The sequence below is a fragment of the Bombus affinis genome, chromosome 8 (genome assembly GCF_024516045.1).
Source record: "Bombus affinis isolate iyBomAffi1 chromosome 8, iyBomAffi1.2, whole genome shotgun sequence".
Taxonomy (NCBI): domain Eukaryota; kingdom Metazoa; phylum Arthropoda; class Insecta; order Hymenoptera; family Apidae; genus Bombus; species Bombus affinis.
The window spans coordinates 16,249,399-16,273,711 of record NC_066351.1 but is presented as its reverse complement, the minus strand read 5'-3'; the positions used below and the strand labels follow the sequence as shown (position 1 = coordinate 16,273,711).

Below are 24,313 nucleotides of genomic sequence, written 5' to 3'. Positions count from 1 at the left end.
GCATCGTCTTCGTCGTTGACACGTTGATGATACGATCGACGCGATCGATCGTACGCAACCGATTTTATCCGCGGACAATGTTATCTCGCTTATTTGTACAAAGAAATTCGTAGCGCGAGTCGTTTTACAAATTTAAACAACGATATCGCGTGAATTTGATTAAAATGCCTCGTCGAAAATCGCTCGTTACGAGTGGTCGACACGAATTAATCGATTAATTTCAAAACAAAACGCCCGATTCATCTACCACGATCGATACGACGATTTTGTTTTCCTAGTTGTTGTTGATCGACAGGATTCGCGTCAACACGCGTGGTTCGCGTTTAATGATTTCGATTCGAGATGATTACAATCTGCCAGCCGTTTCGTACGCTCGTTCGTTTACTCCTTCGCCGAAATTGGTTTTGGATCGAGGTCGAAACTCGATGCAATTATCGATAAGATTACGTTTCCTCGCGATTCTGTTATACTTTAAGATGACAATGACGAAAATGGTTGAATATCGACGATACAGTGCGAGGCAAGATATCGGCGATCGCACGTGGATTAAATGGTCGTTGTACGGCGTCGAATTTCACGACGAATTTACGACGTTGCAGAGAGGAAGCTGCGTGGGATACGCGCAGGCGATAACTAGACTTTATTTTTATCAAAGAAAACACGTTCGATCTATCCTTCGTTCCCTTCTTTTTTCTTTTTAAATAATACAGCTACAAATAAGCTTCTGCTGCGACACGCGCGATACCGTTTAAACGAATTGCAAAACGAAATTCTACCGATGTTTCAAGGATTGCGTCTCTCGACGCGCATACGTAAAATACCGATTGCAACGAGAGAAGACGCGCCGTGTCACGAGATTCAACGCCGGTATGTATTCCGCTTCTGTTGTGTATCGAAATTTCTTCGTGCATGCGTAATTAAAAATACATGACGCAAGAAGCGATCTCGCCAAATGGATCATCCTGTCCTATTTTAGACCGTCGAAACCGTCTTCGTGCCATATTTACCTTTTTGAGTGGGGCGGATTAGCCGAACGACGAGACGTTAATTAGCGTTTAATTCTCGATCTACGCTCAGTCGAAGCGGTGATCGTCGCGTTATCGAGGGTCAACCACAGAGACGGCTATTATCCGCGGACTCTTGAGCGGAGAAACGGGCGCATACTAAAGCACTTTCACGTTTATCCGTGTGTGTGTGTCCGATGGTACACATTCTCGGATAAAGAACGGTTCGAGTTCGTTATATAACGATTATCGAGTGGTTATATTACAGGTGTTTCTTAAAGAAAATATCATTTTGACAAAGTGCGCGCAGCTTGCCGGTAAGTGGATAGCTCTTTCGTTTTCTCTCGTTTCGCGCTGGACTCGCGTCCCTCCTTTTCTCGCGTCGTATCTTCCTTTCCCGAATTCTTTTCCCGAATTTCGGTGGAGATCGTTCTTGGCCGACGGGCGACCAGATCGAGTCCATCATCCACGACTATCGCCGCGTTATGTTTCTTCTCTCCACGTAGAAATACGTAGCGACGGTGGGAGACTCGAAGGTGGAAGATTTATCGATTTCTGGACGAGCCTGGATCCAACGAAAGATGGACTTTCCAGTCGCCGGGAAATCTACCGGAACCGATAACTCTAATCCCATCGGCGTCCCCGAAATCGAGCACGAACGATCCTCGAAGGACGTTTTTACCCGTCGCATTCTCCGAGAGTTCACGATCGAGCGACAAAAGGTTGCGAAACAAAGGTTCTGGCGATTCGACGATCGTCGGTACGAGGACTTTGAGGGAAAACTTGTTGCTTTGCGTTCCTCCGTGTCCAAGTGAGTTTCAGATCGACGTATAATCGACGTTCTCGATTTTATTCCACCGTACGAGAATCTCATTTCCGAGCAGTGCCTGATATTCGTAGAAACCCGCGATCGTTTGTAAAGAGAATCGCAACCGTTGAACCCTGCGAACATACATGCCGATTACTCGGAGTAATTACTTCTTTCTTTTCCCCGCGTGTCTATATCGTCGTTCGATCGTACCGCCTACTATCGACACACCTATACAAACGAAAGGCACGAACGATAAACCAACGGAAACGTAGCGGATCGCGAAACGTCGGAATTATGGCACCGATCGGCTTCGGGCATCGTCTTCCTCGAATCGATTCGTAATTAGTCACGTAGTTTCCGATAACGTAACGACTACCGAACGAAATAGATCGCGCGGTACGACGATCAAGGATCGACGACGTGCCTCGTCCCTGGCGTCGGCGCGATTACCTCTTACTTTGATCAACGTGGTCGTAGAATTGCCAGAGTCGCTGTTCGCTTTTTCAACAATACCGCACCTATGTCTAGAAGTTTGCGTCACCCAACGATCCGCCGATTTCGACGTACGAACCGTCGACGACGTTCGCCGAGTCGAATGAAAATCAAGAGTCAAAGATTTCCCTTCGTTGCTTCGAGCCTCGAATTCGATCTACAGCAACGGCAACGAACGAATCTTTGATCGGTCGGTAATACGCGTATTTAACGACACGCTTGTGTTTTAAGGCTAAATAAGTACTCGAACACGTACGATGGTAGATAACCAAATTCGTAAAAAGTGATCCTCGATTACCTTCCGTGGAAGCTTCATCTTCGCGAAACGGTTCAATATCGGCTGCAAATAAACGAAAGAAGATAGGAAATACGGGGTCGAGAAAAAATAGAACATATCGGGTTTTTTGCCATTAGCGCAGTCATTGGTGCAACTTTCCGCCAACAAATCGTTACTTTTTTTTTTTTTTTCACCTCTATCCGCGAGAGTGGACGATGCAAGTTTCGGCAGTCATTCCGGTCGTAGGATACGCGATTCATCGATCCGAGCTAACGATTCGCGTACGCGAATTCGAGGGTGGAGCAGGGGCCCGATTTCGTCATCAAACGTTGACCAAATATTCCACCCACGAATTCTTCTTTCACGCGGCTTCTCGTACGCGGTTTACTCTCCATCTTATCGGCCGATAACATTTTTTCGGTAGCAGATAATGGCCGTGACAAATAAGTGGTTCTCGAGTTGTAGATAATCTCTCGAACATAATTCGCGATTTTCTTTTGCATTTCCATTTAAGTGGTATCGCGATGGTAGTCGCGTAACGCTGAAAAAACTTCTTGGAACGAGATAGATACCGCGGATGGTAGAAGTGGTGGAAACGATAGCGGAGATTTGGAAATTAACCAAGAGCTTTTAATTGCTCTTTTTCGAGCACTCGCAGCACTTTGATAACGTTCGATAATCGACGTTGAATTATCTTTGAACGAATATTTTGAATTAAAAGTAGTATCGCGAGTCGAAAAACGTTTGTCGTTGAAGGTATTTAAACAAATACACGCGAAAGGACAGGAACACTCCCCGAGATAGAGATCGATCGATATCGAAAATACTTGTACGAAACGCGTCACCCGTATTCTTGTAAACACCATCGATGTTATTACAGTTATGTTTGCTCGCGAAGCGTTATACGTATCGCGAGTAGGCGTATAAGAAATGAGAAAACGGAAAAGAATGAAAACAAACGATCTAATCGCGTATCTACCAGAGACGATGGGCGTGATAGGTGCGGAAGAATAGCTCGAATATGTTTAACGATAAATATTTATTAACATATATTCTCGGTATACACTCGTGCGCAGAACGCGCGATTACTATTATCGGTTCGCGGTTACGAGTTCGACTCGGATCGGTTATTACGGCCAACTAGCAACGAACGATTCGGACAGCGTCGCACCGCTCGCTTTCCGTCGCGATGATGCTGCTTAGGAAAACTATGATCGGGTGTGTCTAAGGATACGAAATCATCGGATTCGTTGAGGAAAGCGTTGGTTCGGATAGCGAGGGAAACGGACGTTGCTGTTACTTGGCTAAGTTTTGAGTCGGTGGTTGAAAAGGGACGCTGACCACCCCTCGAGAGAAAGTTGCTAGTACCTAAGATTTCCAGTTTCTTCCCGTAGTAGGTGACTGGTACGCATAGGGACTGTTAAGAAAAAGACTATTCGTCCGTTTGGATGGGGTCTTTTCGTAGCGAGCCACGGGACAGAAACCGTTGGAGAGTTTGCCGTCGAGTACCGCTACGTACCTTTTCTTCGAGAGACGCGCCTGTCGTGTAAATATACGATACTCGATTTTACTACCGACGCTCCAAGTGTCGTTGTAGTTGTACGTTATGCCAGTGTTGTTTCTTCGTCCGATTATCGCGTAATTAAGACATCGTCGTCTAAAAAATGATTAAGAAAAAGAAATAAATTATGTAACGTTTTGGCATTCCATATGCGTTGCAAATACCGGTAGAATGTTTATTTAACGAGCAGATGGTATCAACGTCGATGTCGTTGCTTAATACGATTTCGCGTAACTGAAAATTGATTGAACGACGCGAAAACCGAGAACGCAGCGACGCGTCTGCTTAGAGGCGTCGAATTGGAGGGGATTTCCGAATTGCGGCAGTCGCGCGCCGGCATTCGAACGAAGAGGACACGCGTTTCGCGTACTCCTTATCGTTACGTTCTGCGTGTAACGTACAACGTTACGTATGTTACGTGTTCCGCGCTTATATTCTAAACATTTATCAATACGTATGTGTACGTATGTATGAACAATTTTACAAAATTTTCAGGCTACGCGTAATACGCGACAAAGCACTAGTGGCGATATTTAAAGAATGGAACGAGTTTCTGTTTGGATTCTACGAGATACGGGTAAAGGAAGATTCGTGAAAAACACGCGATCTATTCGTCCAACTTTTCACGAATCTATTAAAAGCTTTTTCTTCTTTTAGAGAACTTGCTTCAGATTTTATAATAAAATCTTCGTTTCTCTCGACTCTTTGTCGGGATAGGAACTAACGGAGCGGATTTTTAACGAAAAAACGCTTCCGGCTCTTGCAACATCCTTCTCGTTGCGAGAGCTTTGATCGATGCAACCTTCGGTAATCCCGAGATTCTAGAAATCAATTAACTCGGCCCCAGGTTCCGAACGCACGAGCACAGGAGACCCTGCTCGTTTGATCGCGACTTTCCTTCTTTATCTTTATCGATCGGATGGAACTCGCCTCGTTTTTAAAACGAACTATCGTCAGAACGCCGTTCTGTACGCTTTCTTTTTTTTTTCAAACCTTACACCGCGAGCGTTGCACGCGGTAACGCACGGCATCTCGCCTCGATTTTCCTTCGATCTCGTGGAGCGATCGTAACGACCGGCACGAGTACGAGAAAAGCTCGTACGCGAGACGAATGTAACGTGCTTGGCGTACTAGGGAAATCGCCGCAGTACGCCGCAGAGTGTTGGCGCAGCGCATGAATGAAAATCGACGAGCGGAACGATCATTGCGAGTATGAATGAAACTCAAACGCGCGTGGATAGACGCGTAGGGCGCAAAAGTAGCAAAGACACGCGGCCGTCTCGAACTCGGCTTGTTCGTCGGCGAGTGTAAACGTCGGTCAAAGACAAAATAGAGTTCGATATCCCGCGAATTGCGATCATTGACGTAACTCAAATTGTGGTCATCGACGTCGAAAGATCGTATAAACGATATGAAGGAACGCGCGGTTATTTATTTAATACTCGTACGTAAAGACGATCGTTCAACGTGCTTCTATTCGCGTTTGTACGTTAGCGTACAGGCAGCAGCGCGACTCGAATTCGATCGTCTCCTTCTGTTCGTGACAGGCATTCGCATTTCCATCCCCGTTAGCACCCTTCGCGTCCAACCCTTTCGCACGAGTGCAGCTGCCGTGGTACACGTGCACGCCAGTAGCGCGACCAGTCCGATTTGGTATTGATTTTTTGCGCCGATGCTAAGGGCGCGTAACAGGCGAAGGGTAAAGTCTTTTTAACCGCCGCTTCTCACCGACTTAATTCGCGGCCATTACGCCACAGACATATTCGTTCGATCGCGACACGACGTTTCGAAACCCGAAGAAAAATGCGATACGTTAGATAATGCAGATACGGAGAACAATCGCGATCGTCGGACAGCGATATACAGAGAAGGACGAGCGAAGATTTCTCGATGACGGCACTTCTTTTTTACGCGTCTATCGGAACATTTTTTTAGATTTGCTTACAAAAATTTCTATCGAAATGGTAAAGAAAGACACGAAGATACAGGACACTTAGGAAAACCGAAGATCGGTGGGCTATCCTGCGAAAGAGCGAAACGAAAATGATTTTCTCGCCTTTATATCTCGCGATTTTATATCGAACGATCGAAAAACACGCTCAATCTCGGCTCTTTTTCTTACGCGAGCGAGCTGGTTTCTTCCCAATGATAAAATTTCTCTCGAACAGCTGCGTAGATCGACGAGATACGCTCGACGTTCGTAGACGATAACGAGCGCGAAGAAAAAAAATGTTCCGTAATTATAATTATATAATATAACGTAACGATCGACGAGGCGATGGAACGTAAGCGACAACGCGTAGGACGATCGTTAATTCGGTCGGGCGGGAAACGAATCGTGTCGGGCCATCGCAGGTTGCTCGACACTGACCTTGCGTCTCGCGACGCTAACGTTAACGTTGAAAGCACGCGGCTTTACGAGCTTGAAAGCTCGGAAACGGGAAACGTGGATGAAGTAATCGTCCGATCCAGAACCATAGACTCTCGTACAGGCTGTTTAACGCGCTTGATAATCGCGCGAATGGCAGCACGACCGTCCGTGGCGGTGAAAAAAAGAAACGATCGGCGCCGCTTGGCGCCCGTTGGCGTTTCAACCCCGTCGGTCGACCGTATCGATCGATGATCGCGCGACCTTGGCACGATCCGTAGCTGGCCGCAGGGTCGAAAACTCACGGTATACGGTTTGTTGCAATTTCAGCCGGAGAAGGAGACTGCTGGTCGTCGCTAGCTGGAGGGAGAATCGAGAAGCGTGCGAGAGTAGGACGAACCGACGAAGCTCGTTTCGCAGGAAGGAGGAAGCACGAGGGAAGGGAGAGGAGGTGGAGCGGGGCTTATCGAACGGAGCCGTGTACGCGAGAGAGACAGTAACGGGCTGAAGCGACGCGCAAGGAGAGAGGGAGAAACGGAAAAGGAGAGAGAAATGGCCCCCACCCACGTCCAGGAGGAAATAGAGGGGCGCTATAAAGAGTATGCCTATAGCCCTGTACCAACGAGTTGCACTTCGGCGGTGTACTATTCACCCACCCCTGGAAAATATCCCATAAAGTTTGGTGGTAGCTTACCCAAGTATCGTACGATCGGTGACCACGACCAGTGTCCTGCCGCAGAAATGACGGAGAAGGGCTCCACGTTGCTTCAATACCTGGCCGCTGCAGCCGGTAAGTTTCAACCCTTTTTCTCAATGGCTAAACGCGGCACTCTCTCGGGATTATCGGGGAATCGTCGCATCCGATCGACCAAGAAGCCGACCGTCGGCTCGAGTTTAGCGACCCCGGAGCCGCGTGTCGTTGGCCACGTTTTCCGTTGGCGAGCGTTTCGTTTTCGCACGACGCGCCACCGTTAAGGGATCGTCGAATTCTCTTTCGAAAATCGTTCGATGGAACGCGTTTGTGAAACCTTTTATCGATAGGCGGCTTAACGATTATCTGTAATTATCTGATGCGAGCATCGCGAAAGCTCGATATTTTCAAAGGTCGCTCGAATTTTTCAACCAACGAAACGCGCTATTTACGGTTTAAAGTTTGAAAGCGGCGAGGTAACGTATCGTATCGTGTCGTTCAGTAGAATTTTACGTACTCGTGGAAAAGTTTATTCGGTAAATTCGACGTCACGGAGAGAAATTTACCGAACCAACGAGTCCGTCGAACGTCGATAATACCTGTACGACGTAAGATTTCCAAGATACGGATTAGATAAATTCAACGGACATCGATTCCACTAACGAACTGCTATGAAAAATCGATTCTACGTGTAACTCTCTGTTAACTGTTAATCGATCCGCCTTTGATCGTACAACGCTTTCGAGAGGAACAAAAGTTTCGCGGTGATTCGTGGCGATGTCAAGAAGAGGAAGAATCGCGATCTTCGTTCGGTAGAATCGAAGCGACGGTTACTTTATGAAATTAGTCGTTATCTAGCTCGTTCCCGAGCGTTTCACCGTCGTAACGTCGAACGTCCGAATTGAATCCTAATTGACTTATTACCATGCTATACCGCGATACCACGGTGACACACGGTATTACGCGCGAGGAAGAATATCGAAACGGACGAAATTTTCTTTGGAAATATTTCACGTACAGGTGACAAAAACGTTATCTAAACGATTCTCGATTGCTCGCTCGATAATCGCGATTGCCGTAATTCTCGAATAGCCGAAACGAAATAACAGCGTAACGAGCGAACGATTTTCTTACTTAATCGCTGACGTTCGAGCAAAACGATCGCGCAAAGTATAGCGCATTATGCATATCGGCGGACAAACAAAAGTAAATTTACGTGTTCGTGCGCAAAACAAGGAAGCGATGTAAACAGACGATCGGACGAGAGCGCGTTTTCGCTGGTCGCGTGCGTTTTAAAGCGATATTGGCTGGAAACGCGTGCGCGCCAACTTTGTCGCAAGAACACGCGACGTCATGCTACGGATATGTTCTTCCTCGCGTGCGTGTGTGTCTTTTTGAAAGATTCGTATTATCGTTACCGCCGTGGTAGCTATTAAAGAGTGGAGTCTAGAGGACGGTTACTCGTCGAATTTTTCTCCATTAAAACGAACGATACTTTACCGCACGCACGCCGCAAACGTTGAGAATTGAAAATTCTAGAGTTCCATTCCTTTGGAAGAAGCTCGTATCAAATAATCCGGTGTACGTTATACCAGATAGCTAAGGAAATATCAATTTTGCTTCCGTTTGAAACGACGCGTACATCGTTGGACAAGAGTCCAAATTTACGAGAGTATTAAGAGACTCTGCGAGTTCGCGTTTATCAACGATCGGCGATATTTGTTTAAACGTTTGCCGCTACGATCCGAGTCGCCATCGAGCTATACGTAATTATAAAGTAAAATATCGATTTCCCAACGCTTCGTTTTCTCGCCGACTGCGATGACGCGCGTAGGCGGCGGTAAAGATTCTCTCTAAATCGCATGGTCGATGCTTTAGCGAGCAATAGATTTCGCCGTCGAGTTACGTGGATCGGACCGTTGAAAATGAGATAACGGTGGCATCCACGCGTTTCACGGATCATTTCTCGCGTTTCTATAAACTCATCGTGGACATACGTATTCGGATAGTGCACGCTGTCCAACGAATATCGTACCGTTTTCGTGCGTTCGAGCGGAAAACGTTCGCTCGAAATAATCTCCATTCCCGTGATTCATCCTACACGCCCTCCTTCTTTCATTGCACTTTGAATCGACGAATTCCACCCGCCTCTCGTAACGAGCGATGTAAAGTCGGACAAACGTTCGACGATGGAGACTCGAACGAGAAATAACAACTATTAGTATCCATAGTTTTTCGTTTCTCTTTCGCGTTCCTCCTCGCCTTTCTCTCGGTATATTTAGAGACTTTCTAAATATATCGAAATGTAATCGCTTATGCGACGAAAAAGAAAGAAAAAAGAAAAAGAGAACAGATCGAGAAAACAAGACGTCGAATAGGACCGTACGAGTGTCAAGGAAGAAAATCGGTATGCCGTGACTGAAAATAACGCCGTTTATCTTTAACGCGGTTCTCGTAGGTGACAGGCGCGAAGGAAATAGCGTGGCGCGATAAACGAAAGAAACGAAACTGGAAGAAAGAGAGGGAACGCGGCAAAGTCGGCGCTGGTTCAAAGTTGGAACAAAGTGGAAGAGAAACGCGCAGTATCGATTCGCGCGTCAAGTCGACGAATATACACGCGCGATTTGGCGTTCGTATCTCGAACGGATTCTTCTCTCAAGGAAACGAATATGTAACTGGTGCAACGTTCGGTTTCGTCTCGCGATCGAACCTGCAAAGTTGTCGAGAGCTCGAAACGATCGCAACGGAAAGCCGAATCTAGAGTAATCGCGAGTTAGAGTTACGCGGAGAGCTTAAAGTTTCTTTCCACGTAATTTTCGAACGATTTTCGCCGCAAATTTGTCAAAGACGAGAGATCGCGTTAGGGCGTGTAATACCGTTGGAACGACGGTAGCTATCTCGGACAAAGCTCTTCTCGCGTTTGAGAAAGCTCGAAAAATCACGGACAAAAGTATCGGACGAAAGAGGCTAAACGTTTCGAGACGGCGCGATTTGTTTCGAGGTTTTACGTGTCGGATGACCGAATTGTTACGATGTTGTGACTAACGAGGATGTAGTTCGAGTTGATTGAAATCTTCACCGGGCGTGATTCAATTTGGACGGACGCCGGATGCGAATCGTTTGATATTCGCTGCCGTTCGAGGACACGAACCTCTCCTCGCGACTGTTGCTCCCACGTAAACCCATTGTCCTGCACGCGACACTCTTCGCATTTCGTTCGACCGTATTCTCGATCACGTTCCCTCGCGTCGATCGTACTACCGATATAAATCTCGTAAAAGGTTCGCCCCCTCCTATACCATACGTATCGACTATCTCGTTCGCGTATAAGAGTCAAACGTCCCGAATATTTCAAAGATAAATTTCCACGTAAATCTTTGCCCGCTCGAATATCGCTGGAAACTTTTCAGTTAAAACTGGATTTAAACGGTGACGAACGGCCGTTTTCCACGCGTGGATATTGACCTACGAAGGTTTGTCCGCTCGCATTGTCCGATTTTGATCATCCGCGAGCGAGTTTATCCATTTTCCTTCTACATAGGTAGAGACGTAAGTCTTACAACGTGTTGAGAAAAACCGTTCGTTCTTCTCGCTTTACGCATCGTCGTAACGGGCACGCGTTGCGGCAAAACCGTGGAAAATTCGAGAAGTCGAGACTCTCCTGCGGCGTGGTCGACGGTCGTGGCTCGCGTTTATCTCGAGGAAACGAGACGCGCGTCCTTCGTTCGTTTCGACCAAGTCGTTAAATTTCATTTCGTAATCCGCGCGAAAGACGAGGCGATCGTTAAAGTAATTTTTACCGACTTCTGCAAAGATTTACGCGCCGATGTATGCGCTCGGAAAATTTGTCCGGCGCGATGGTCGCGTCTCTGCATCGAGCGAAACGATTTTTCGCGTCGAATAAAATCGTTCGATCGCGACGGCTAAGCTCTAAAAACCTTTTTCCTCGTCCCTGCCCACGTGCTTTTATCTTATCCGAACGGAGAGTTTTACATAACGGATTTCAAGATAATGCATTGATTATCGAAGATTAGTTGAGAGCGCGAAAACAAAAAATCGATCGGTCGACTACGGTATTTGCGCTTTGTCCAACTAGTAACTACCGGTCGATCGTACAGGATCGATGCCAGATGTACGACGAGCTACCGCGACGATTCGTTAAAAATAACGATAGTGTCGGTTGGCTCGATAAAGACGTAATTATAGACAGATAGTGGTCTGGTTAAAAAAGCGTACTTGCTTGCGTAATCGTTCATCGTAATAAATACGATTCTGCTTATTGGTATACATAGTCTGCTAGTTCACCCTTATTAGCGTTCGAAAAAATAGAGATCGATTATCTCTAGAGCGTTACGAATAATTACGATTTACTATTTCTCGAAGGTTGCAACAAAAGCGGCAAATCATCGCTACCGAATAGAACTTGCATCGAAGTTGCATCGAGCTTCGTTCGGAGGATCGATCTGTAAACTCTGGCGAGTTTGTCCAAGTTCTCCGGATCGGCTTCGATTCGCCCCATATTTCCCAAATTTGCCGCGTTCGAATCGTTAACTTTACGGAAATCGTGCGCAGTTTCGGTCGAAGGAATCGCGAAAAAAAGCTTGCAAAGGACAACGCATCGTGGAATCGTACGCCCGGTCACTTTCGATACGGTATTTACCTACTTTACCCGTCTGTGTCACGCGACTTGAAGCTTGCTCCCTCGACGATGCCAATTGTCCGTTCGACGTGACAAATCTTACTCGATCAGAATCGTATGGTGTATCGTGCCACGTGTATTCCAACAATTTCCTCCTTACCTTATAAATTCTCATCTCTCGTTATTGTTAAACATTCGAGTAGCGACATCTTCTTAGTGTCAAAGATCACGAATGTTCATCGGAAAACGGAACAGCTCCACGCTACGAACGTTTTCTCGATCGAGTGTCGACACCGTACGTCGAGATCGTCGAACGATCCATCGAACGAGACGTTCCGTTCGCAAACATACGCCGTTCGTCCAATTGCCATATATCGCCTTAAAATACAATTGCAATCTTAAAACGCATCGATGCTACGCAAAGATATCGTACCGATTCGAATAATAGGTCGAGCTGGACTTCGAGCTCCGGCGAAATTTCAACGAATAATACTTTTCGAACGAAAAAACACAGCTACGATAACTATATTTCTGGTAGTCGTGATTCTCTCGTTATTACCTGGAACTGATAACACGATAAATCCAATGTAGCCACTAGATAGTAGTTTTCGCTTGATCTTCGATCTTGAGCCTCGTCGATCGCGGTTATCCTCTATCGCGCGGTATAAATAATAAACGAGAATAAACGGAATTCCGATTTTGCCCTCGAATCTTCGTGTAAATTCATCGATAGCGTTATCTGTTTAATCGCGAGCGAGGATGAAGACGAACGTCGGCGAAAGGTGAAAAGTCAATATCGTAGTGGATTTAGATAATTTGCGAAAGATTCGCGCGTTATCGCGACGAAAGAGCACCGCGTCGAGGGAGGCTGGTCAGACATCGTTCGATACCATATCGATAGTGCGTTGAATTCGCACTAGTCCGATCGAGCCTCCGCGAACAAAAATATTTACGTTTTCCCGTGCTATTTTCGTAGGGAAAAGATCGCGCAAGATCGAAGAACGAAAAGAATCGAATAATAAGGCCGACGACGATAAATCTACGATAATCTCGCGTTTCGCGTTTTAATCCAGTTGCGCGAAAACGCCGAGTCTACACGGATCCGCCCATCGATGACGTATTCCAACGATATGGAAACAACGTGGCGCCTAAGCAATTTCTCGTAACTTTCGCTTATTCGTAAATATCTTTGACGAACGATTGGCAATTTAAATTGCTCGTATTTTCCATTTATTCGACGATCTTGCTTATTCACGAATGAGAGTTTACCGCGTTCCGTCTCGTCGTTATTAAAGGTACCGGTTGGTTACGATCACTGCTCCGTACTTTCTTGCTTTCTACCCGTTCATTATCGCGACTGTTTTTTTAATTAAAAATACGCGACAATCAGAGACTCTCACCCGAGAAACGATCAACTTTCTAATGCCGCTATCGAGACGATTTCCTGTTTTTCCGCGATCGACGTTCAGAACTTTCTATAGCAACAACTGTTATAATAATTATTATCGCCAACGGTAATCCGATTTTCACGCGAGACGTACGATATTTATTCGCGTTCGCTTCGTCCTAGTAATCTAGGAGTAAAAAATTAACGTATACATAGAATTACGAAGGTAATAGGGCATCACAGGGAGGGAGAGAGTATCGGGCGAAGAACGAAAATTCCGTTTCCTGCGACCGTGCCACGATGGAAGCCGGATGATTCGTCGATCGACACCCACCGAGTTATTCGCGATGTGAATTGTGCGTGGCGTTTCAAGCCGACGATGCGTTGGCGAATGTTTGAAAACGTTAGCTTCACGGCTGTTTAATTAATACCATCTCTGTTTAGACGACTAAGAGCTTCGAATCCGAAAAAAATCCCTCGAAGGTTCTAGAATTTTATCGCGGAAAAATGAATGGAAATACGCGTTTGCGCAATTTGTAAACACGCTTAATTGCATATGCAAAATGAAGCGAAGAAACAGTAAAAACATCGCTGAATTTGCAAGTTTCGTGATAGAGAGTTTGTTGGAGTAGCGGTGACGTTACCGCTATCGTTCCGACTAATAACCGCCATTATTTTATCTTTTTTTACGACATAGGAGTTGACAAAGTTAACTTACGTATTATCTAGCTGTAATTGATACGCGTGACAACTCGACGCATAGGTATTTCCAACCCTCTTCGAAGCAAGGAAAAAAACGGTTTCTTTCGTCGTCGAATACTCGATCGAAGCATATCGTACAACTTGATAACGCAACGTTCTCAAGTTCATGAGAATTCTTATCGACTTGAAAATTTCCTATGTTCCAACACCCCTTCCGCTTCTGTTTTTCTTTAGCGCTGGCTACTGTTTTGCCATTCAACGGTAATCACGACTCCGCTCTTGTCTAATCGCATAAATTTACAACGACGTAGTTTCTAGTCGCCCCTAGGAGCTTCGTTATCGATAAATCGCGCACCAACGACCATCGTTTCTTCGCTGTCGCTGATAGCGGCCTTCTTGTCCCTGGACAAGAAGAGCGACGATAAATGGCTCGCGACGTATCGTCGACGTCATTTCGGTTCGATCGAAGAGTCGAGAGACGAGAAACGAAAAAACCATGGGAAATCGAAATTCAGCCATTTCGAATTGCCAGTCGCGAATCATTCGTACGATATAGCGATTAGGGAAGAACGATAAAGATTTTCAAGTGCGCGACAATTTACTATAATCTGTGGCACTGTATCAATTTAACGTATACAGTGGTGGAACATGATTGTGTCTATATACGAGTATCTGAATCGATATCTATGTTTGCCAGAGCGCAGATTTATCACGTAGCAACAAACGAAAGATTTACCACATTAATAACAGCTTGTCACCATTATGTACATAGATGATATCGTTTCTGTCAAGTTTATCGGTTGAAAAATTCAGATTCGAGGGAAATAGACGAACTACGATAGACGGCGAATCGCGACGATCGAAAACAAACGAATCGATTTCTTTCTCTTTCGTAATCGCCGACGAAAACTATTTTTTCACCTTTCAATGACGATCGAAATGTTTGACAGAGCGTTTCGATTAAGTCATCGTCGTTTAAAGAAGTCGATAGAACAAGTTGTTTCGTCGCGGATGGCAATGGTAATTGGCAGGCAGGCCAATTGGCCAGACATCTGTTCAAATCAAGTAATCGATAAATTTGTTCGCGATCGATCGAAAGAATCGAATTTCTTTTCGCTTTCCTTTTACGACGAATATCGACGAAGGAAACGCGTCGCAGAATATCCGATCGTACCGTTAATTATTTTTATTAAAATATGAGATTCGACGGACTCGTTGATACGATAATCCCCGTCGATCCGAACGCCGCTTCCGGCAGAATATCGTCTCCGCTCGCGATATTATGGTAATTAAACGTTTCAACGGTGAAGTATCTTTGTCTTCTCGCGGCCGTAGAACGGAAGAAATTAATCGATTCGTTTACACGATGTCTAAAACGATTTACGACGATCAACGAGATCGCGGTAATTCGCTGATCGACGACGCTTTCTTCCTTTCCACGTTTATCCCCTTCGAACAATCGATCGTGTTCGAGTCGTGTCCTTTCCTTCCACGCGTTTTCGAATAAACAACGATATCTTCGATGCTTTGACAGAAGAACGGCGGATACTTTACGCAAGAAGAACGCAAACATCGATTATCTCGTTTTTTGATTATTAGAGATCCAAGAATGCAGACCTAGTAGCGAACAAACAAGTTGACGATGTCCGATATCGATATCCCGACGAGAGATTTTTCACGCGACGACCAACGCGACCGTTCGCCGCGAGGAACACGCCTGGTTATTTTTATTTCGCGTTGCAATGTCGCACGCGATCGGATGATATAAGAGCGATTCCGCGGCGATTATGTAAACCTGTTGCATTGCTCTCGGCTACAACGTTTAACGCGTCGTTTCGTCGCGTACTCGGACTCCTTCGTTCCTTACCTTCGATCGCCACTTCGCAATACCATGCCGTTCGAAAGTTTATTACGCTACCCGTAGCTTATTTTCCACTTCTATCCACCCCTTTCGTTACGTAAATTCGAACGTAAACGCGTAACTCTGTCTAGTTTGACATTTTCCTCGATTTCCTAGAAAAAGTTATCTTGTTTCGTTTTACCGGCGATATTCCGACGTTCCGACATTCTAACGTTCGATGTCCATTTCAATTACGCGCGATAACGCGCAGAGTATCCGCGTCGTTTCGACGACAGTCTTTTGCTACCTTGGATTCCTTTTAACATAATCGACCAGTCCCGCTTAATCGAGATTTTACAGCAGCTTCGGAGCGTTTCGCTGGATAAAGACTTAAACTATTCATCCGCCGATTACCTTAACCAGTCTAATTCGATTAATCAACCTGCTTTACCGTAGTCTCGTTCGATTCCATCTAATTTCTTCGATTCAAGAACACCGTGCTCCACTGAACGTCAGGTTCTCGTATCTTTATATGGACAGGTGTGCCGAGATTCTCGAGCGTTGTCTTTGAAATTACCGATCGTGCGAAACCTCGAACTACCGATCCTCGTAACCGCGTTTCGGCGGAACAGCAGGCGGCAAGATACAAGCTGTCGCATTACATTTTGGCTATGAAAATGCTCGCTGTTATTCGCTAACAAGAGCGTCCAATTGTCTTATCGAAGACTTAAAGCTTTATCTTCGAAAGTACCAAGATCCCATAGCGGACGAATCAAACGTTCTAATTACGTCAATAAGCGTAGGTTTAAGCTAGGCCGTGTACGTAAGTAGTAAAGTTTACTATTGCGTTAGACATCGGACGCTTTCGAACGCGCATAACGTGACAAAACATTCCTGATTTATGTTATCCTCGATGATATCATCTTTGCAACGAGGACAGAGAGTCAGGCGCAAAATGCACCCGCGTTCGCGATTCGATTCTTTCTTATCGGTTCGCTACTCCAGTGATCGACCGTTGTACGATCAGAGATATTCGATTTCGCGTATCAACGATCGAACTTCTCGCGTCGAACGTCAGAGGAGAGAAGAGGGATTGGGAAAAGATCGAGGAAAATAACGAGAAGAGAAACAACTGAGAGCGATGATGGTGGCGATGGGGTGGAAGGGTCAGACACGGAAAGCGTCGAAGACGAGCAGATAATCGAAAGCGATAGTACGAACGATAATTGACGTAATAGATGGATCCGGCGTTAAAATCACCTTGCTATCGCGTATCGATTTAACGGCTATCCTCTTGTCTCGCGTTGACAAACTACAGAGCGATCTTTTTTTTTTCTCGTTTTGTAAAAGACGTTTAACAAGCGATTCCAAGTGAATTTGAAGTGGGCGGGCACGAAAACATTCTCCGATCAGAGTTTATCCGTCGTTCGTATATTTTTTGAACGCGTTATCGATGCCGCCGTTAGCAAATTGTTCGCGATCAAACGAAAAGTCGTTTGCATCGCCTCATCTCCGTCCCTTTCTCCCTTACGTAAATCTATTCGGAAGATCGGTCGTTCTGGTCTCCGATGTCGCGCACCGATTATGCGCACGGATCGCGACGGGAATCGAGAAACGCGAGAGACAAACGTGACCAGCGGTCGTTCCGCCGACAGACGTAACTTAACCGTGACTATCGCGCATGTGGAAAATATATACTCGAAGGAGATCGTTCGTTATCGTTTAGCCTCGTTGATCGTACATCTTGGATCGCGTCAAACTAGACTAACTAATCGTCTATACCGTTTTCGAATATGTCGTGTGATTTTCTTGCGCAGAGGCCGTTGCACCAGATGGACGAAGAGATTAATAACAACGAACGTTATGATTTCAGCAAATTTGTGCTGCGTTGCAGCCGGTGCTTTGTTAGGATGGACCAGTCCGATATTACCTAAGCTACAGGGTAGCTTGGATGACAATCCTCTCGGCAGAAAAATCACCCCGGATGAGAACTCTTGGATCGGCTCGTTGGTCTCCGTTGGTGCGGTGATTGGCAGTTTCATAGCTGGATATTTAGCGGAAAAGTATATAGCTATTTCTATGGAACAATCGTATTATCTATTATCGCGTGTACTGATCGACAGACCTAGCACGTTCTAAAGAACGTTAAACTTGGCCAAGGCTTTCAACTCGAAGCCTTGACCACGTGGCTGAACGAGCTTCGAACGTCTTTCGCCAGAATTGTCGCGCGTATAGACACTCGACGCACGAAATTCACACACCATTGTAAATACAAGACGTAAACGCAAGACGGTTCGTCTAATCTGATCTAATCGGTTCGCAGATACGGTAGGAAGATGACGCTGCTGCTCAGTGTGATACCATTTCTGATCGGTTGGATCCTAATCGCATCGGCTGCCGTCGTCTATCAACTGTACGCCGCGCGAATAATTCTCGGTTCGGCCTTGTCGTTCGCTTTCACGGTCGTTCCTATGTACTGCGGCGAAATCGCCGAGGTAAACGTCTCATCCGCTCGTTCGAATCCGAGTCCTTCGTTATAACGCGTTTAATCGATATTCCGTTCTGTTTGCAATTACGTAGACGTCCGTCAGAGGAGCTCTAGGATCCTTCTTGCAACTGTTCGTCAGCTTCGGTCTTCTGTATGCGTACTGCATCGGGCCGTTCGTCTCGTATCTGGTGTTTGCCATACTCTGCGGCATTATACCCGTGATATTCGTCGCTTGTTTCTTCATGATGCCCGAATCGCCGTACCATTTGCTGAAGATCGGCAAGAGACAAGAGGCGATAAATGCTTTGGCCTGGTTACGATGCAAGTCTCCCGCTAGCGTGCAAAAGGAAGCCGACGAGATGCAGGTATGTAATGGAAAAATAATTAAAAGATACGACCCGAGAGTAGTTCAGAAACGATCGTCGTCCGTTGAATTCTATTTCCGCGAGGTTCTCGCTATTTCCGTGTGCTTTTGAGACTAGAACAATTTCCGGCTGCACGCGTCGGAAAGGTCACGTTGATCGCGAGACAAGCTCGTACATACGAAGCACGTGCCCGAATGTCGTAACACCGACGAAGATGGCCGTCGTTACGCGAGACGAAATCGAACGAGGCCTCGAGATCGTTTCCGGCGCGTTAAAGGAACCAGACGATTGCGTTAGGAATAATCGTAATCCGAATTGAACGGGCCGATAACGCAGGAACGTTGATACGCGATATGCAACACCGAAGTGCATAACGGCAAAGTGCAGCGATAGATACGAATGAACAACGTTATAAACGGTATCGTTTATAGAAGCAACGAGCAACTAGCAAACTATAAATATAAACAGAGTTTTATACGACGAAAGAATAAGAATCGGAACGATTGATAACAAGGTCTCGCATAAATACAGGAATTTTACCAAAAATCGATGCGGAGAGCGAGAGTCGATAAGAGGAGCGCCACGATAAGACCGATCGCGCGGTAAAGCGCGAGCGAGCGCCGCAACATGGTATCGGTGCGGCGTTCGGCTAACGTTTGCTTAACGAGGCCGGGGGTAAGGTCGTTCCTTGATCCGTCGATGATGACAGCGTTCTTGCAACCTCCGACGTGCCCCTCTATACGCTACCGAGTATGCCCTATCGCGTAGTCGGCTGACTAACGCGTCACGTGCCGCAGCAACGCGATCGTTACGCCTATCGACGTTCGATCTTTCGATCTTTGCGGCCGCGTTATTAAAATTCGATGAATTTTATAATAGATTAAATCGATCGGTAGGTCGCCGAACCGATATTTTTTTTACGTCATCCATCGTTTCTTCGATCTCTTCTCCCATCGTTTTCGTTCAACTTTTTCACGTTCGTTGCGACAAGTTGCGCTCAACTTGTTTATCAAGCCCCGAATACAAATTTTTCTTCGATTTATCGATGAAAGATGATTCGATTTTTCGATTTTCGAAAAGCAACTAACGTTGGCGTTAGCGATATGGTTCGAATAAATAGATCGTCGATCGTAATCTGTTTGTTTGGTATTTAGGTTGCCATCGACGAAGCGTTCAAGTCCGAAGCGAAAATCAGCGATTTATTCAACGTGAAGGCGAACCTTAAAGCTTTGATATATACGTGCTTGCTCGTGACGTTCCAACAATGCAGTGGCATCAACGTGGTCCTCTTCTATATGGGATCCATCTTCGGGGCTGCGCACAGTGCGCTACCTGACTCCATATCGACTCTGATCGTCGGTAGCGTGCAGGTGGTTGCTTCCGGGGTTACGCCGGTGATCGTTGACAGACTTGGTAGGAGAATGCTGCTCATTACCTCCGGCGTTGGCGAGACTGTCTCCTTGGTAAGTGAAATATTTCTAAAATCCATGTTTATCGTTTAAGTTTATCGCGTTACGTTCTAGTTACTCTACGGAAGTAACGATTCTACCGCACGAAGAACGTACTATCGGTCCCTTGCTATCGCGTTATCGTATTGCTTTCGCCATAATTTCTTGATCGATGTATCTCTTTATGATGTTACCGCGTGAATCGTGTTTATCGGAAAACAAGGCGATCGAGATGTTAGTCCTCGCGACGTGGAAATATAAAATTGCAACGCTTCTACCAATTGTGCTCGATAACGCGCGCACGTGGAATCAAACGACAGCTGCGAGCGAGAGCGTACGATTCTCCGGACACTAACCAGGTCTCGTACCCTCCGGTGTCGTAACGATATTTCGTAAAGGCTACTTTTACGCTTGGAAGCATCGGTTAATGGCGAACAAATTATTCCGCGATCGTTCAAAACGTACGAAACGCGATCGATCGTCATTCCAGGCAGCATAACGCTTTCGCTCCGTGGCCACCTCGATTATAAAACAACTCGTCGGTGACGATGCGTTTCGACGGTCACATAACCACGTTTTTCGATCAGTTACCTAATCGAGTTACGTGACGTGCAATTTTCGCGGTATTTCGTAAGTACCTGCGCCGTGGTTCCCACTATTCCACCTGGAATATCAGCGATGCCGCGGAGATTCGCGGTTAGAATTTGGCTGGCGTTTCATCGACTTCTCCGGTACGATGACAACGATTGACAGCGATTTCACTCCGAAACGTTCAAAGATCGTGATTCGTTTGGAAAAGTTCCAATGTCACGCGGACCATCTACATCTCTGGCAAGTCGAAACTATTGTTCTTCGCGCGAGAGAGACGGCATATCTAATCAGTCTTATCTCTCGTCTCAACGACAAGTCCCATTGTTTCCACGATAGATTGACAGCTCCTTTAAAATTACATTATCGCTTAATTAGTAACATCGACAAACTGCATAAACAACCAGAACGTATCTACGGATCTCCATCGTTTTGAATCACGATTTGAAAAATTCGGAATCGTCGAAACAAAAGCGAGAGAGAGAGAGAATGCGCCTTTCCGTGGCCTTGATCCACTGTCCATCGCGTACGTTTCGCAGGTATTGCAAAATAGCGGCAACGAATCGATCGCGGCCTTGCGACGCCTATTCAAATCGATTTATGTAACCTCGCGATCGCGTGTAGATGTACTTCTGATGCGCGTCGCATTCCATCGCAACGGTGCAACGCGAACGCACGACCTTCGTTCGCTCTTTTCTTCACCGGTCGCCCCAGTGATCCACCTTCGTCGCTCGATTCTCCATCCAATTTTTATACGAAACAAAGGCAATAGCTCTTTTCGATTATCTTCTATCATCGAAAATATATTCGACGCGCTCCAATAACAAAATCGCTCTCGACGATGAATGTCCGCCGGATTTTTGGAATCCACGACTGAATTTTTTATAACGCGGTACAAGTGGTTTTTCATGCGCGTTTATCGAGGCTTTTCTCACGCTTCTACGCGTTCTCGACATCCTATTGATTTATCACGGCCAATGAATCCTTGATCGCTTCTTTTTTAACGGAACGAACGTTCGTTTCCAACGTCGGACGACTCGCCGAACCTTGGACTATACGGATATAGGTATTAATCGTTCGAATTGATTAATTAATAAAATTACGCTTACTTCTCGTTTACCGTAATGTTCGCAACGCGTGCCTGCAAGAAAATTTCCGTAAACAGAAAGAAGCGACGCGTCGACACGGAAATCGTCGGTTGTTCCGATGACTTCACGCATCTGGAATCGTGAGGTCGAGCAGTTAATTATCCATAGCCGTAGATTGTTGCACCGATCCGCGGCCGCGATCAATGTCAATGCCTCGTTACGTGCACGCGTACGCTGGATCGATCGTTGCTTCGCCAGCCGCAACGCTGTTTTCTGAATTTCGTAATAACGGTGAACGGACGACGAAGGTAAGAGAAAACGACGAGAAAGAGAAGTTGATCGAGGTATATCGAGACACGAGACGCGTCCGGAAACGTCTGGAATGCGGTTAATTACCGACAGCGCTAGTCTTTTGATACATCGATCGGCCGATCGTCGATTGTTTTTCCCGCCTTGCGAGCATCGTCGGACGCGTGCCGTCCAAACAATTACAGTCGAAGTTTATTCGAAGCGAGCGGATCATCGCCGCGCCGAGTATCTTTCTTGCCAAATATCCCGGCACCTAATTTGACACGCGTATCTCGGAAAACATCGTCGTACCTTCGCGTCGTTCCAACAAATTTATTTTCCTATTTACAGCCACGTGTGTTTGATTTCTAGATCGCCCTGGGTCTGTACATGTACCTGCAAGATGTTTCACATTCGGACGTTAGCGCCATATCGTGGCTTCCTATCGTGTCGCTGGTCATCTTCATCGCGGTATATTGCATAGGCTGGGGTCCTCTGCCGTGGACCGTGATGGGTGAGATGTTCGCATCGAACGTGAAATCGAAGGCTTCCGGAATCACCGTGTGCGTGTGCTGGTTGGTCTCTTTCTTCATCACCAAGTTCGCTAGCAATCTACAGGATGTATTCGGCCAATTCGCCTTGTTCTGGATTTTTGCCGTATTCTGTGTGGTGAGCGTGCTGTTCACGGTGCTGATACTACCGGAGACGAAGGGAAAGAGTCTGCAAGAGATTCAAGACGTGTTGGGCGGCAACAACCATTCGGAGATACCCGAGTTCGGAAGCTCGAGTAAAAAGTGAAAACAGTATTGCGGTATCGGGTGACTCGAGAACGATCTCGAGGTTCGATTTCACCTTCGTTCGCGTATCGGACCAATCGTATCCGTCGAACGGTTCTTGCTCTTCCTATTTCTATATACTACGTATATACGTTAAGCGCGCCTTTATACTGCCAAAGACCATGGATCGCGATTCTGCATGCTCGCGACGCGTGACGATTGGATACCGTTGTCCTTTTTTATCGTTAGAATCGTAGGAACGGACCGGAACGACAACGCTTGTGATTTTTAGGTCTTAGGTATACGCGTATGCGATAAGACGTCGGCGCGCATTCGATGCGATATAATTGTTATCGATCGTAAAGAACGACAAGGGAAACGCGACAGAGATTCGAACGAGTGTCCTATTTCATTCTATAATCTGTTCAAACGATACGTAAACAAGGTAGAGATGTCGATACGATACGATAGAACGAATAACGTCTACTTTTTCCATGTTCCGAGGAACGAAAAAAACGAACAGCTCAGCTAATGAACGGTACTCGCCTACTGCGCGTTTCTCGCCTCGTACGCGCGATAGTAGTTAATGAATGTATTTATTTTTTGACAAGCCTTAGCCGTTTAACGTACGCGTCGTTTCCTTTGTACGTAAGATTTTATCCCATCCTTCCAAGTATCATAATATTTAATAACTCAACGCCCCGCTAGATACGTATAGACGCGAGAACGAGATCCGCTACACCGACCGTCAAACGATCGCACCGATATGTATTCCGTTTTCGATCGCGTAGGTGTTCCGTAGAATCGCGAAAAAGATGGCGGAGAGACGAGAAAAAGAGTCTTGGACGATCGTTTTGTACGCGGGAATTCCGCGAATACGATCGATCTTTATCCGAGACGAGTGGTGTGCTCGTGCGCGTCAGGCGAAGTAAAACTGAAAGAAAAAAAAAAAAAAAAAAAAGAAAAGAAAATGACTCACCACTGAGTCGTGAAGTTTCCACGAGCGGGACGCGTTAATTGCGTTTAGGGACGATGTAAGGAGATTAATTAGAGAAACGAATCTTATTGTAATGGACGATCAGATAGGGAGAGAGCACATTCCTATTTTGTACGCGATTGTTGGAATGTTCGTGGAGACCCGCGTTCCCGCTTGTTTCTCGTCATCTTTATTCTTGTAATTAAGAGTAGACTTTTAAATACAACGACGAAACTCGAGAGAAGATTATTCTACGGAAAATTATTTCTTGAAATTATCGCGCTATACTTTGGACACCTCTCGTCCCGTTCTTAGGAAGGCCAATGCATAATTTCTGTGACCAAGAAACCAACCGACAACGTGTTTGCGTAGCAGCGGGCAAAACCGAGCGAAATCGATGACACGTTTTAACGCTAGCGCACACATTTCCTGTTTCTTCCTTTTTTTTCGCGCGGTGGCGTTCAGAGATCATTCTTCCTTTAGTATTTCGTTTCTTTCTTCGACGAATTTCTCTCCTTGGTTAT

At 46.0% G+C, this 24,313-nt stretch overlaps 1 protein-coding gene across 1 annotated transcript; it reads left to right on the top strand.

Annotated features, from left to right (window-relative positions):
* The first annotated feature begins 1,136 nt into the window (after positions 1-1,136).
* On the top strand, positions 1,137-23,784 carry LOC126919741 (facilitated trehalose transporter Tret1-like). The gene is made up of 7 exons (XM_050729304.1): positions 1,137-1,321; positions 6,844-7,303; positions 17,646-17,835; positions 18,096-18,267; positions 18,353-18,625; positions 19,780-20,088; positions 22,410-23,784. The coding sequence occupies exons 2-7, from the start codon at positions 7,066-7,068 to the stop codon at positions 22,833-22,835; spliced, it is 1,608 nt and encodes a 535-aa protein (XP_050585261.1). The 5' UTR covers positions 1,137-1,321; positions 6,844-7,065; the 3' UTR covers positions 22,836-23,784.
* Positions 23,785-24,313: the final 529 nt, after the last annotated feature.

What these genes read in the sequence shown, in the direction of transcription:
- LOC126919741 (XM_050729304.1), top strand. Translation starts at nt 7,066, where the DNA reads ATGGCCCCCACCCACGTCCAGGAGGAAATAGAGGGGCGCTATAAAGAG. An exon ending in GCTGGATATTTAGCGGAAAA is followed by an intron (nt 17,836 to 18,095) that starts GTATATAGCTAT and finishes ATCGGTTCGCAG; the next exon opens with ATACGGTAGGAAGATGACGC. An exon ending in AGGAAGCCGACGAGATGCAG is followed by an intron (nt 18,626 to 19,779) that starts GTATGTAATGGA and finishes TTTGGTATTTAG; the next exon opens with GTTGCCATCGACGAAGCGTT.